Source organism: Aedes aegypti, chromosome 3, assembly GCF_002204515.2.
Source record: "Aedes aegypti strain LVP_AGWG chromosome 3, AaegL5.0 Primary Assembly, whole genome shotgun sequence".
Lineage (NCBI taxonomy): Eukaryota > Metazoa > Arthropoda > Insecta > Diptera > Culicidae > Aedes > Aedes aegypti.
In genome coordinates, this window is record NC_035109.1 from 364,022,568 (window position 1) to 364,037,477 (window position 14,910).

The 14,910-nt window shown below is 37.2% G+C and overlaps 1 protein-coding gene across 1 annotated transcript in view; it reads right to left on the bottom strand.

The window, feature by feature from the left end:
- Window positions 1–14,910, bottom strand: part of LOC5566851 (lachesin) — a 601,395-nt gene that overhangs the window by 11,495 nt on the left and 574,990 nt on the right. Inside the window, exons 6-7 of the mRNA XM_021848912.1 lie at window positions 2,673–2,819; window positions 2,043–2,502 (exon numbers count right to left, since the gene is read on the bottom strand). Coding sequence (XP_021704604.1) covers window positions 2,043–2,502; window positions 2,673–2,819 — 607 coding nt within the window. The remainder of the gene's footprint in view (window positions 1–2,042; window positions 2,503–2,672; window positions 2,820–14,910) is intronic.

The window sequence follows — 14,910 nt, forward strand, 5'->3', positions numbered from 1 at the left end:
ATACCAGGGACGACGGGTCGTAATGGAAGATTTGGTTTATGCGCTTTCGGGAGTCCATATATCCGGGGGGTGGTGGCGGTGGCGGTTTTTAGGGTGACGGCGGTGCGGTAGTCGATCAGTTTCAGTTTTCGTAAACGTTCAACGATGTTGTTGTTAGCGGTTTGATATTTGTTTGTGGGATCATTCCTAATACGATGATATGTTGTGTCGTCGTTAAGTAGTTCCTGCATTTTACTTTCGTAATCTTTTAAAAATTTTGTAGTTGTGATGCATGCTTGTGTAAGGAATTTAGTTTGTGGGTCGCTGTTCCTCTCATTGGATATTTTGTTGACATGGTTTTGTATAACATTGGTTATATTGCATCGAGTTCGGTCTTGGATGGTCTTGTTCGGCTCAATTTTGAGGATCATTTCGGTTTCGGCGAGCAGGTGATATAATGGATGTTGGTTGAAGTTGTGAAATGGGAGTGCAAAACTGGGGCTCAAGCTAAGGAGTACCTCGGCTTCTGGCGGAATCGTTTTGCTTGTGGTGTTTAAAATCGCCTTGCTATTCAAGCTTGGTGACTGTACTTGGTTCTTGAAAAGTGCCTTTGCTTTCAGTTTGTTTAACTTTTTCGATGTCTGCACCTGTTTCTGGCCATGTATGCGGTTGTAGGCAAGTTCCTGAGTGAAAAGGAACGAGGTGTAGGTTTGCGAATCGGTGTTGTTCGTGATGAAACTTTTGATAGCTTGCAGTTCTTGTTGAAGTCTGCGAATGTTGCTGAAGGTCTGTCGGATCTCGATGTTCAGGACTGACCTTTTGAATCCTTGCAACGCATTGTTTAGTTTTTGCAAAAAAGGACTTCTGTCTTCTAATAGGCTATATACACACCGGAATGTGTTGGTGATGTGGGATGGGAAAAGGCCAGACCTCCTGCATTCAATCAGGAAATCCTTCCGGCTGTTCATGTGGGCCAATTTCTTGTTGCAGGAAGCATATTCTTTCATTTTAGTTGTAACAGGTCTACCGAAGTGTTGGTCTATTGTTTGATAAAAGGTTTGATGTGGATTCGTGGCCATCTTGGTGTTAGCTTGATTTATCGACTGTTTATAGTTTTCTTCGCTTTGGTTTGGCATCCAGTCTCAAGGAATCAAAGGAAAACAGGGATTTTCTATTTTCCGACGTTTCGGCGCAATGTATTTTGCCTTCTTCTTAGGATAATAGTGTTCTGTTTTTTGTCATTATGTGTTTAAATCCAACGTTAAATTGTCTAATTATTGTTTTACACATCACGTCGCTAAATTTATGTTTCACTACTTCGGCGTACTGTTTCATGACTGTTATGTGGTTTGATCTTGGTTATGCTGGGAAGGGTGGTTTATGTTTGTATTCCTAGGTCTATAAGTATTTCTAGCCCTTACTGTATTTATTTTATGTATTAGTCCAGATACGACTGGTGTTTTGCCGGTTCAAAAAATGTGGTTTTAGACGATGTGCAAGTAAGTGAAATTTTTTAATATTATCAACAATTGTATAAACTGTATAGTAAATGTTCAACTATAGCATTTGATGTTAAAGGCATTGAAATACTTTGTAAATACGATCAAAACTAAAGATAACTCATCTTGCCCTGTATCAATTTCCGCTTAACTATATAGAATGTATCGCATAAAAAACAGCTTATTTTTATTTTTTTACGCGAAACGTAAAAAAATATAATAATTAATGGGCAAAGAGCTGCCCATGCTGATCATTCGACAAAATTGTTCATGTCATCAAAACATGTATTTTGCGCTCAAAAATGGCCCTGATTCATCTTGCCCCGTGACTTATTTTTGTATAGGTTTTTTGTTATAGTTAATAAGAAACTAAATTTTGAATAGGTATACCATGTACACATTGGTGCTGATTTGATTAAATCTCTTATTTTCGAATAAATTCAATACAAATCGGCTCCGCGAAGCCTATTTGGTGTTTGAGTCTTACAAGTTAACGAATTGAAAAAAACCGTTAAAATTTTTCAACGTCGTCTCTAAAATCACATCATTGGCAAAAAAACTCACCTTCCGATCGGGTGGAGAAATGGAATATGCTCGACAGCCGATTCCAGCCGTGTTCGTTCCGTGCCTGGACGCGCGCCTCGTAATTGCTTCCCGGTTGGAGGTTCTTCAGCTGGAAGCTCGTCCGGTGCCGTATTCCGGGCTGGTAGCTGTATGGACTGTTGTAGTACATGCCGCCCCCGCGCATCCCATGGTAGTTGGCCAACATCTCCGGAATGACGACGTTCTCCCACTGTTCGCTGCCGTGATGGCCACCAGGGTTGTATCCACTGCCACTGTGCAACCCATAGCCGGAATGCGAGTAGATGTGGTTGTCCAGTGGTTTGTCGTGGATGGTCCCGTGGAGCAAGTGGTTCTTCGAGGCGGACTGCAACCGATAGAACAGACGGTACTCCTCGATAGGCGAGTAGCTTTGCACCGTCCAGGAGATGTTGTACTGGTCCCGGTAGCTGCTCAGCGTTGGCTGCATAGATGGAAAGTTAGTAAACCGTTAAAAAAAACTATCGATAACGCGCCACAAGCATGGAACATAAAAAAATAACATGATATTCGACAAGATAGATACGACTCACGATGATGACGAAGAGACCGCCGCACACGAGAGCGCATTAAATTTTAATTAAAACCACATACCGAATCAAAGTAGCAAACCGTCGGCAGACCGCTCAGGTTCAGGGTGCCCCGGTCCTTGCCCAGGCTGTTGGAGGCTTGGCAGGTGTAGTTGCCGAGATCGGAACGAGTCACATTCCGGATTATGAGACTGTGCTTGTTGCCCCGGACCTGAAACGGAGAAGAATGTGCAAGGCATTAGTCAACTATGTATGGTGGTAGGGTAGGGTAGGATACATGGACGAAGCCATCCGTGGGCGACGAAAAAATCAAAATAAAACGAAGATTATGTTGGATCCATATTCAGGATAAAATTGCGTCATGATAAACTTTTTGGATAATTCTTGAAGTCCAACTTAAAATTAGACTTCTGTCAAAGGTCTTCCCAGAAACCATTCAGAGAATTTTACGTTGTCCCGTTGTAAAATTCGAGTTTTTTTTTCTTTCAATATTGTTAGTGACTTCTGAAGATATTTTTTTGAAAATTACCTCAAACAAATTTTCTGGGATTCATGAATAACTCCATAAACTCCTTCAAGGTTCTCTCCAGAAAACCTTATTTTTTCAATTTACTTTTGAGATTCTTGATGACATTCTACTTACTGAATTTTTTGCACAATTTACACCATTTTTTTCTTTTCGATCTTTTTGAGCAATTCCATCTTAAACTACTAAGATTACCTTGTGAAATATGGACAGCCCCCTATAATTATATCTATATGTTGAGACTATTTATTGATATTAGAGAGCTAAGGCCGCTTGCCCCCCGGTGAAAATCCTGACCAAGCCCATGGAAGGATAGGATAGCTAGTCAGCCTGCAAGTCCAGAGTTTGTGCGAGATATGAGACGAGTGGGTGTATTGCATTCCGTCCTTGTCATATGACACCTCTAGGTAGGAGCAGCCGTTTGCTTGCCTCACCGGGACCGGATCGAAGTGCAGAGGCACAGAGAGATGGGAACCAACGACAGGAAACAGGACCCTCGGAGCTGCTTCTGCACAACGTTCAGCAGAAACCGAGAACGAGAGCGTAATTAATTAAATTATAACGAAACGAGATGAAGCAGAGAAAATTTCCACATTATGCAGTAAAGTTTCATTAAAGTTTCTCTTGGCCTAGGCGAAATGGGGGGCGTATGTGTTCACTTCTTGCTGTATTGTACACGTTTCGGTGTAGGTACGTAGCCACAGAAGGGAACGTGTGATGGATTTAAAGATTCGGTTCAGGATAAGGGTGGGTTCGGTGAAATGAAGCAGCAGGACTATCTCCGGTTGAGCTTTTTGATGATTTCAAGATGTAGCTACGTGTGGATCATATGCTTGGTCAAGAAAGAGTTGCCATGCAATTTAGAATGAAATTGGTTCATTAATGAGCTGTGACACAAATACGGGCTTTGTGAGTAGAATGACTCAATTTAGTTAGATTCTGAACTGAAGTGAAATTTCTGAATTTTATACCCTTTCAAACTGTTTTTTCTCGGGATAGTGTTCTTAAAAGTGGGCACCTTTGAAGATTTTCAGTTTATTTCTATTTAGCACCATTTTACCCACATGTCTTCTGTCATTTAACTACATAGACTGTAACTTTACATTATAAAAGGACAAGCATGCTCTAATGGTACAGTCAAGAAATACAAATAGTGCGGACATAAAGTTCACATAAACTGCAAGAAATCTTTGTTTTTTTTCAAATCCTGCATTATTTTATTTTTTTCTTTTTTTATTATAGAATAAGTAGGCAAAAATAATTCAATACTACTACCAAGCTATCGTAGAACATATTCAGCGAGATGAAATGATCCGTTTGAGTTACTGACAGTAAAAAAGACTACAAGTGGTAGTCGAGAGACGCGTAAAAGACAAGCAACTAGTGTGGAATTATAAGGTACAAAAAACTCTAATCTACTATTTACTTTATAATTTCTGCTCAGAGAATTCGAATACGTAAGAGAGAAAGAATACATACTAATTGTGCAGCAAGAATTACTCCAGTAAATCAGTTAGAAAATTTGCCCTGGAAAGCTTCTTTGGATACTGCAAAAGTTTTCTCCATAAATAGATCTCACAGTAAGGATTTAATTCCTTCGTGTAATTTACCGTAAATTTGGCAATGAAATTTGCTGAAAATCCTTTAAGATCATATGGTCAGTGTTCAGACAGACCGGATTAGATGATATTTTGGAGTTCTGAAGATACGTAAAAAACTCCATCAATTCTGATTTTTCCGATGCTTTGTTATTACAGAAAATAATGCAAATATTTTGATATTTCGAATTCTTAGGGTACATTTTTCCTGGAAGCATTCAAAACTACTTGGTCCAGTATGTCCGAACACCGACCATATAGAGAGGTCATATATGGTGTCATACCATAAACATTTTTAAGAATTTCATCTTAAGTTTCGTATTGCTTTGAATTTCTATTTAATTTATAACAAAGTCTCACCACCTTCAACATCTGACTCAAAATTTCATTTGGATTTCTTTATTTCTTTTAGTATTTTTGCTTGAAATTGCTTAAGAAGCGTTTTTCATGTAGTTTCACCAAAAATCTATAGGAATTTCCGTCTAAAGTTCCATTTTTGCATTTCGTGCATTCCAAATTTTCTAAAAGATTTCTGTTAGAAAACCATTGAAATCGTCTATTATTTTTGTCGAAATACTAAACTTTTCGGTGCAAATTTCACCAGGAATGCTTCTCAAAAAGTTATCAAAGGACTGAAGAAGAATAATCTATCATATTTGATCGAAAGACATTTTGTCGAATGGCATTTGTTCAAAAGAACGTTTGGTCGAATGGGCATTTGGGCGAAAACGTTTGATTGCAATAAAATCATATAACAGTTCTGAACCGACATTTCGTCGACTGGAATTTGGTCGAATCTAAATATTATGGAAACATAATGTTAAGTTTAGTTCGATTATCATCGAGAGTCAGCAGACGAAAGGGAAGTAAAGCCGTTGGTCCCGAGATGAACGAGCTCAGGACTAAAAATCTCGTCAACAAAGACGAAAACAATAATGAACCATACTCTCTTCCAATATATTGATCATCCTCTTGCGTTTTTGACGATGCATTGTGCTTATTGTTGATTAGTCAAGACGAGCTAATCTCAAATAGTAGCAAGCAAGCGATTTTTGCTACATCAGCCAGCTTGTCTTACCTTACCTGATATACAGAATAAGCACAATTTCCTTGTTTAGTTGTTTTTGATCAAAATATTTCTCAAAATTATCTTCATGACCCGGAACATTACAAAAATATCCCGAGAAATCTCTCCAAATGCTTCCATCGGATGAAAATCAGTAGTTCATTACGAAGAGGGAAGACATTTTCAAAGAATAATGAAGTCGAAAATTCATTATGTTCACAACGTTGATTAATACAATAACTTGTTGAAGAGGTTTTTTTTTCTAAGAATCATCAGACGTCAAAAGAACAATGAATTCTCTAAAGCTAGATTTTCCAGCCAATATGAATTAGAATAAATAATATTAAGTTAATTTAAAAAACCATCGAAATACTAGATAATTCGGATTATTTAATAGAATTCGTTATTCTACCAACGTCGTAAAATAAATAACCAATGCATAAATCGAATTATCTGTGATGACATGTAGGTTTATCAATAATAAACTTTTGACCAATTGTTGTTAATTTCAAACCATGCATTCCATTGCGCTGAATTTTCATTCCGGCCCCATGGATTACGGTACTTTCCAATTGGATTACATGGACAAATTGATGTGAAATTTGCAAATCAATCGCAATTTCACATTAATTTGTACATCTAATCCAATTTCAAAGTATATGCAATGTTTAGTTTTTCGGTAGTTGCTCGGAAGTTTGGCTGGTTAGCCATATACCACGAATCATAATTAAAAAGTACTCAACCATGTTCACTTGACTTCTATAAGTAAATTTATGCTGATAAATCTACATGTGCTAGCTTTGAATTGCAATTTACATGGAAAAGGGTCAAATAATTATTGTTTTCCATAGTTTTTTAAGTGAAATACATTTTGAGTGTAATCAAATATTTTTATTTCTGTCAAAAAATGTTCACTTGACTTTTACAAGCAAACTCATGTGGAAAACTACGTGCCACAGGGAGTGGGAAACTTGGCTAACTTGAAATTGTGCCGAATGTGCTTCGCTCAATCTTGCACAGTATGCGCAATTTCAAGTGAGCGAACGAATTAAAGTGTCACATTTGTCTGGTTGCACTGCAAAAACCGGCAACTGTGATCGTTTCAAGACAGATTGTTTTTGTTTATTTTTGAAAACTTCGAGACCACCAGATTTTCTCTTATAAAACTATCAAAGTTATCCTGTTTTTCTGATAAATTGACTGAAAACAAAATGACGGATAAGGAAATTATATATGAGAAGTGTTGATCCCCCAAGAAACATCGGAATATTTTTCAAAAGAGATGGCTGATTGTCACAGATTCCGAAATTAAAAGAGTTTCTGAGAACCTGTATAAAACTGGTGCAAGACTGTTGAAAAAACTAAAAGTTATCACGATATGAATATATAAATTTATGAAGAAATAATGAAGCTGTTGATAGAGGGGTTAAAGTATACTGCCAACTAGAGATGGGCAAAAAGAATTGGAGTCGTCCAAAAGATCCGTATCACTCAGAAGAACGAGTGATCCATGGCTCTTTTCTAGCGAGAGTCGGTTCTTCGGATCAGACAAAAAATGACCCGGAAAGAGAAAGAAACGATTCTTTCCCCCTATAATTTATTATAGCGTTTGTTCCAGCTCCGCATAGCCAAACAACTAATGTGCCCCCTTTTACATACACGTTATTAAGATATCCATAAATAGGTAATTGATTTACCCATTTATGAGTTTTTCATATTAAACCCATAATATGGGTATAATTTACCAATAAATATTGGTAAAGTTCACTCATATTATGAGTAGAGTAGCTTTACCCAAATATGGGTACTATTATTTACTCATATTTGGATGAAAAATAAAACATCAACAAAAACCGGCGTGACGATATCCAATTGCTGTATTTAAAAATCTTTCTTCAAAAACTATTAAGCTATTGAAGTGAATAAGTTTAAGGTAAGTAGATATGTTTATTCACATAGCGAAAACAGAAATATACAAACAAGGATTACTACTATTGAATTGTTATTTGTTTCAGTTTACATTAGTGATATATGCTGGATCGTCGAACTTTTGCCAAATTCTACAATCTGTCCAACCTGCAGTTCAACCCAACTGTCACCCAACTGGAGCAGCCTTTTGCAACCAACAGCAGCATCATGTGCAACATAACGGCCCATAAAAGAACTTGGAAGAACCTGCGTTCTTGAAGAATGGTGTACGTGTGTCCAGAATATATGTAATTTTACTTCAGTTTATATGATTAACCAGATTATTCTAATATTCTAATGTTAACCAGATAATTGTGTTGTATTTGTATGATTGTAACAATTTCAAATATTTTATTCTGTCAACATAATTATTGAAAATCCACAAAGAAAAGTAAAATGAAGTACTCATATTTTGGTACTTTTCCAATAATTTTGCTCATAATCATATACCTGGGAGTTTACCTATTTATGGGTAAAGCCCACTTTACCCATAAAATGAGTGTGTGTGTGTGTACTTTTCATCGATTATGGGTGAACTTTACCCATAATTGGGTAGACTGATCTTAGCTTAGATGAAAAATAAGAGAAAAAGTGCCCACTCGTGAATTCCTGGGGAGGAATGAACAAAGAATGAGATAACGAATGGTACGACGGTAAGCATGGCGCGCAACAGGGAGTGAATCGCTCTCTTTTTCCGTTCGCTCTTTCTTACGAAGTCGCTGAGCAACTGAACCGTTCTAAAGATCCGATTCACTAAAATGAGCGATTCGGATCAGATCCGTTCACTAAAATAAGCCGTTTCGCCCATCTCTACTGCCAACATTTAGGCGCTTAATTTGGAATAATAAGTAATCTATATCTATATATAAATAAAAATGGAGTGATGTGTGTATGTCACGAAATAACTTGGGAACGGATCAACAGATTGATGTAAGTTTTTCATTGTTGCACTCGACAAGGGATGCGACGTGTTCGTGCAAGGAAAAAGTTTGGGAAAATCTCCGGAATAATCGGGAAAACGGGAGAAGACTCAGGTGCCATTTTGTATGGGGGATTACATGACGTTTTGCAACAGCCTACTTGATGGCAAGACGAAGTTTGCCGGGACCACTAGTTCACAATATTCAGGGAGTGCAATGCGGAAGCCCAAGCATGCGGTTTTGTTATTTTTCCGCATTTAATTTTTCCATTCACGCGTACAGTGTTTTGCCGGTGACCAAAGCTGTTTACACCACCCTGAGTGTAGAAATTTTATTTGGACGGTCGATTGAACGTCGAATTGCAGAGAGGTTGCAAATGCAGAATCAGTGAGTTTGTTCCAATATGAACCAATGCCAAAATATTATTCATAGGTGCCAGAACGTCTGCCAAACGTATCCTATGGCCTTTCCCATCCTATTAAAATTCCACAATATCCCGTAACACCTATGATAGGTCAGAGTTCTCTGCATCTTTCTTAAGTAGGTGTTCAATTAATCATTCCTTCCCATTCCTCAGCATTCGCAAGGACGTGGCCAGGACAACTCTCAACTGTTGGAGGATGCGTCAATCTTGTCTAAGAGTTAAGGGTTAGTCCCAAATCATTGATTTTGGTAACGGACGGGGAGGAGCCAACCCTCATACAACGGTTTAGGACTGTACCACCCACGAATTTGTGCGAATTGCTTAATGCTAATGCTAATGCTAATAAGCAGGCATTGCAGAATTCGCTCTCATTTGAGTATGAAGCACGATCAAAGCAAGCAAAGAAAAACATCCCATCTGTTGCGGTCCACGATCGTTATTGTATCGCAAGGTGTAACAAGTCTGATCAATGGAAGCAGCGAGCGAGAGCCCCAAAGAGAGAGCGATGATAAAATCCATTATTCTCGCTTGTTTACCGTTGGGGATAGGTGTTTTTCTTTACTGGCACGATAAACAATCCTCGAACTTCCAATAGCAATAGTGTCCCCCAGGCTTGGAGCATGTTTAGAGGGGTTTTATCATGCACTACTCTCCCCCCAAACTGATCAAAGTTGTAGCAGTATACGATAAACAGTCTTTCATAATGTGCAGCATGTTATGATAGTTACAGTGAGCGATACGTGAGAGATTCTCTCAATTTTCTCAGGATTCAATCCCTGCTAATAAGTAATTCACAATATTCAATGCCAAAATTTACCGACTCAACAACCAATCGAAAGAGTTTTGAGTCTTCATTGAGGTTCAGTGACATAAATCATGTATGTATTCTATTAGACATTATAGAAGAGAATCACTTAAAAGTTATCAACTTCACTTCATATTACAATTAATAAGAATATACTTTTAGCAACCGTTGATCATTTCAATCAAGCAATATGTATGGCATGCAATTTCTAACTAGAGGTTTGTTTTTGAGCTATGTATGTGGACCATTTCTTGAGATTCTTAAACCTTAATAATATTTTTTCCACACAAACTTTTTAAAATGGTTTGAATCGTGGTATTTTGCAATTGCTTTCCACGTGGTTTGAGATTTGCAAACATATCAACTTAAACAACTTTAAATATGGAAAGAAGGTCATAAATCATTAATCGTTACTTCAAACAGATGCAATTCTATATATATTGATTATCAATATATAAAAGAACTTTGTGTTCAACAAGTGCGGAACAGAATTCATATCAACAATGTAAACAGTTGGCAACCCTGCCAACCCGTTTTGTAACTTCATTCTAACTGTAGAACTTAATTCCGTTTGGTGCATCCTATTACTCTCCGGACCCTCATCCAGCAAGTGGCCGTAGCATTTGCTGGCTTATAATTACTGTACACGTGTTCTACTTTACTCGTTTATCTTGACCCTCGGCCCTCATGTGAAGCCTTCTAGTTACGCATACCAATTTTCCTTTCTGTATGCTTAAGATGCTGGAACATTGTAAACCAGCAAGTCCGAAGAAGTAACGGCAATCAAGTACCTAGGTACTGTTCTCAAGATTGTTGCCTGTGTACTATGAGAACACGTTCTATGCTACGTATAACTTTTAATAAAGGTCCTTCAACCAGCAGCGGAGGTAATTCATTATCACGGCGGGCACTGTTTGCCGAATAGGGAAACAAATTAATAACGATGCTTTTGATGCTGATGCTGCTGACTTTGTGTTGCGAAGGCGTGCAGCAGGTGAATGGACAAAGTCTGAATTATGCTGTGATTGCAAGTTGCGCTAGCGAAGCTACTAGCCATTCACATATGTGTAGTTTATCGATATTGGATACGGTGCATTGAAGCGGGATCGGGATTCGATCCTTTGTGGCGGTGGTTCCCAAACTTTTTGAAGTTGTGGCATCCTTATAAATTTTCAGAGATTTTCGAATTCTTACGACAGTTTTTTATACCAATGATTGAATGCAGTTGCGGACCAAAACAGGTACAAACTCAAAATGCGTACACTTTATACAAACAGTAAGAATCTTGTATAAAGTGAACGGATTCAAATAGATTTGCAAGGCGAATTCAATCCCATACGATATTTTGTTTTATTCCCAAAACATATTTTTAAACTTTTGAAAAAAGACTCAAAATAGATTGATCGTCAAAGTTAATCTGAATGGATCATTAAAGGTAACTTTTTCGGTGCTCACCGCATCAAAACAAAGGCGCCACTGTATAGGGATTTAACATTGTGACAGCATTGTTGTTCTGCCAAATACACAAAGCTACGGTGGCGCTATCTATGCTTTTCACAGCGGCCGTTTTGGTTATTTTAATGATCTATTAAAACATGTATTCAACGATTTGAAGCAGTGATGAAACATCTCACGGTGAACTTGAAAACATGCTACAACGTACAGTTTGGGAAGCCCTGCTTTATGGGGTTTGTATCGTTCTGCACGAGGATGGTATGTGAGTTGCATGTGTGAGTGTGTGCCGAGAAGGAATTTAATTTAATAGCAATTTCCGCCTTGCCCTGTTCACTTCATTGGGTGGGTAAGGCTTTAAATGCTAATTGGATGTTGGATGGAGTGTTTTGTATCAATATGGCACTTCTCAAGTGGCACACTGTTTCCAACGGGATAATGACGCACTCGTCGATATTGCAGCGTATATGATGATTTAATATCAAATCTTGATCCCATTTAGAAGTGAAGCATCTTACACGATATTAAGACGATACTTTGTCAACGTAGGTAAGTAGCTGAGACGGCGAACAGCGTTTCAAAGCAAATTGAGAACTTGTCGTTACCTAAATGTGTAACTTTGATGTTTACGTATTTAGGGTAGGGAAAACTATCACATCTCCAATATGGTTTACTTTATAATATCACCCCAAGTAATCAACCAGGATGGTAGTGCTATGGAGGAGAGAGGCAAAAATAAAATACAAAAATTTGAACTGATTGCAAAAAAGCTCCGATGGAAAATCAATTTACTCAGGACATTTTTGAAAATTCCTGGGAAACTGTTTTGGAAGAAGTGAGAACTATTATTAAAAAGTTTTTCGACATCCTAATAAATAAACTTCCAGAAAGTAGCTTATTCTTGGTTGATATATTTATAAATCTTTTCAGTTCGAATATTTTCCTGACAAATGGAAAAATGCCAAAGTTGTATCATTTTTAAAACCGGACAAAAATCCTGCAGAAGTCACTAGCTACTGTCCAATTAGCTCTCATCAGTAAAATTTTTGAAAAGATCATTTAGAACAAAATGATGTCCATATGAACAAAAAAAAAATTTTACCAATGAACAGTTCGCATTCCGACATTGACATTCGATCACTCATCAATGTTTACGTGTAACAAATTCTATTCGTTTTAACAAATCTGAAGGCTATTCTACAAGTCTTGCTCTTATAGGCATAGCAAAAGCATTCGACAGTGTTTTTTTGGAATGATTGTAAAATTAAAAAACCTAATTTAATTCTAACACAGAAATCCTAGATATAAGAAATGAATGGAATGTTTGGAATGATACTAATAAAAGAATTAAAAAAAGAAACAATAAAAAAAAAGAAAAAAGCAAAAGTCACACCCTAATTTATTCCCGAAATAAGCATATAAAACTGTATCTTTCTGTTGACTTCAAACAGCAACACTACACCTAGGTATGCTTGATTCTCACACGTGTGTTCGTCTCATCCTTTGCCTCATATCATACACAGCATCTTTGACTGCCTGCCTGCCACTGTCTATTATCTCTAATGAATTATTAGACCATAATCCTTCATAATGCACTCATCGTCCCTTGTTAGCTCCTTCTGGTTTTCCACCCGCGTCATACACGACAGATTAATGCTCTCATATTTCAACGTAAATTAAATTGAAAGTGCAAATCCCTCTTCATCCGAACGGAGACCGACGAGGACTACGGCGAAGTCGGTTGCCTGACCACAAGAGCTAATGCTCCGGATAAGTTGAGCTGGACGCGTTGAAAAAAATCCGGACGACGACGTGTGCCAAGTTTTGCCACCTCCAAGTCCCCTGCGGTTGGTACCTAGTTCACTGACACATCTATTTATGTAGCTTCTATTTACGTAAATTCTATTCACATAATTTTATTTACGTGATAAAATTTGCTAAACCAAAGGAACATCTCAAAGGTAGGTTATTATATCCTTCATTATTATGTAAAATGTTTTCTTGAACTCACGAACTAAGAGTAAAAGGTATTTAGTTATATAAATGTAACTAGCGATCGTCTAGGGCTTAATCATTACAATTCATACTTACGCAGAATCGAACAACTATGACATTGTGGAACACGTTTTTGTCTCAAGCACCAAAATACCGCTATTTACCTACTTAAATAAGGGTGGCTGAATCCATTTCCGTTTTCAAAAATATAATAGCACCTTTAGGTTTTGAGTTATTGGTTGTTGTTAAATACAAAATTTGACTATTTCAGCCAATTTGCATGCAAGTTCGCCATCTTGTATGGAAATTTATTTGCCTAATTTGCCGCAGAATTTAAATTTTATATTTATAACAATGCTTATCAACCAAGCTCATAATCTTTCGATGCTCAAAAGTTATTTTCTGGTGGTTTGAATTTCAACCAAATTTTGACCTTTCTGACGTTAACAAATTATTAGAAAACCCAAACGGGCTCAATAAAATGTTTTCTATCAAGTTTTGAGTTCAACAATTGTTTGCGGTTATCCAAAAACTACTTTGAAACTATAGGAGTAACTAGAGATCGTTCTGAAGTTTATGAATAAGGATCGTACTCATGCAGACTCAAACCTCCATAATATATTTAGTTTTGTGTCCATGGGCTGTCCATGAACTCTGTTGAGTACAGGACTTCGGATGACTAGACATAATCAGCAATGTCTTGAAGATAAATAAACGAGTTTACATTCGAGAGGACACATACAATCACGATGAACCAGGTGCCAGTTTCAAATACGCTTTCAGGTTGATCTTATTAAGCTTCTTTTGAGGTCTTCAAATTTACAATCTTAACTGATCATCTTTTAAAGGTTAACGAGAAAGAATCATTCCCAAACAGTCATAATGAAGTGTCATTTTCATATTTCAGTCCAACGACTGAGTAAGATTAACCAAGAAATGTATTGAGAACAGGACTTCGATCTACAACAGTTGTAACCAGCAATCTCTCAAAGGTTATTGAATAAGGGTCTTACTCAAGCTGGTCTAAATAAACATAATCTATCACGTTTTGATTCAAACATTGCTTATGCTTATTCAGAAGCTCCTTCGAGCACACTTCTTCTTATTTACAAGTGTAGCCAACGACCTCTTGTAGGTTTATGGATGAGGTTATTTTCAAACTCAAGCATTAATTTCATACTCAAGTTATCCAATAATTTATCTTTACATTGCCCTTAAAATCTACAATCGTAATCAGTTACCTATCTGACGTTAGAGAATAAGGTATACATCTGGTTACACACAAGCAGGTTCAAAGATAAATTTAATCCAAAATGAGTCGAAAAGTCGTGCCCGATAATCTTAGATTGGGATGTAAATTTACTCATGCGTTCGGTGCGATAGTATGAGCGTTTTTCATAATTATATTCCATATATTCCATATTAATATGTAAAGCGGCCATTTTGACTCAAGAAATAATTTCCGAAAATGGATTAGAAGTTTGTGCAAGCGGTTTGTCTGAATAATTCTACCTTCAAAACTATTGTTATTATTTATATTTATAAACT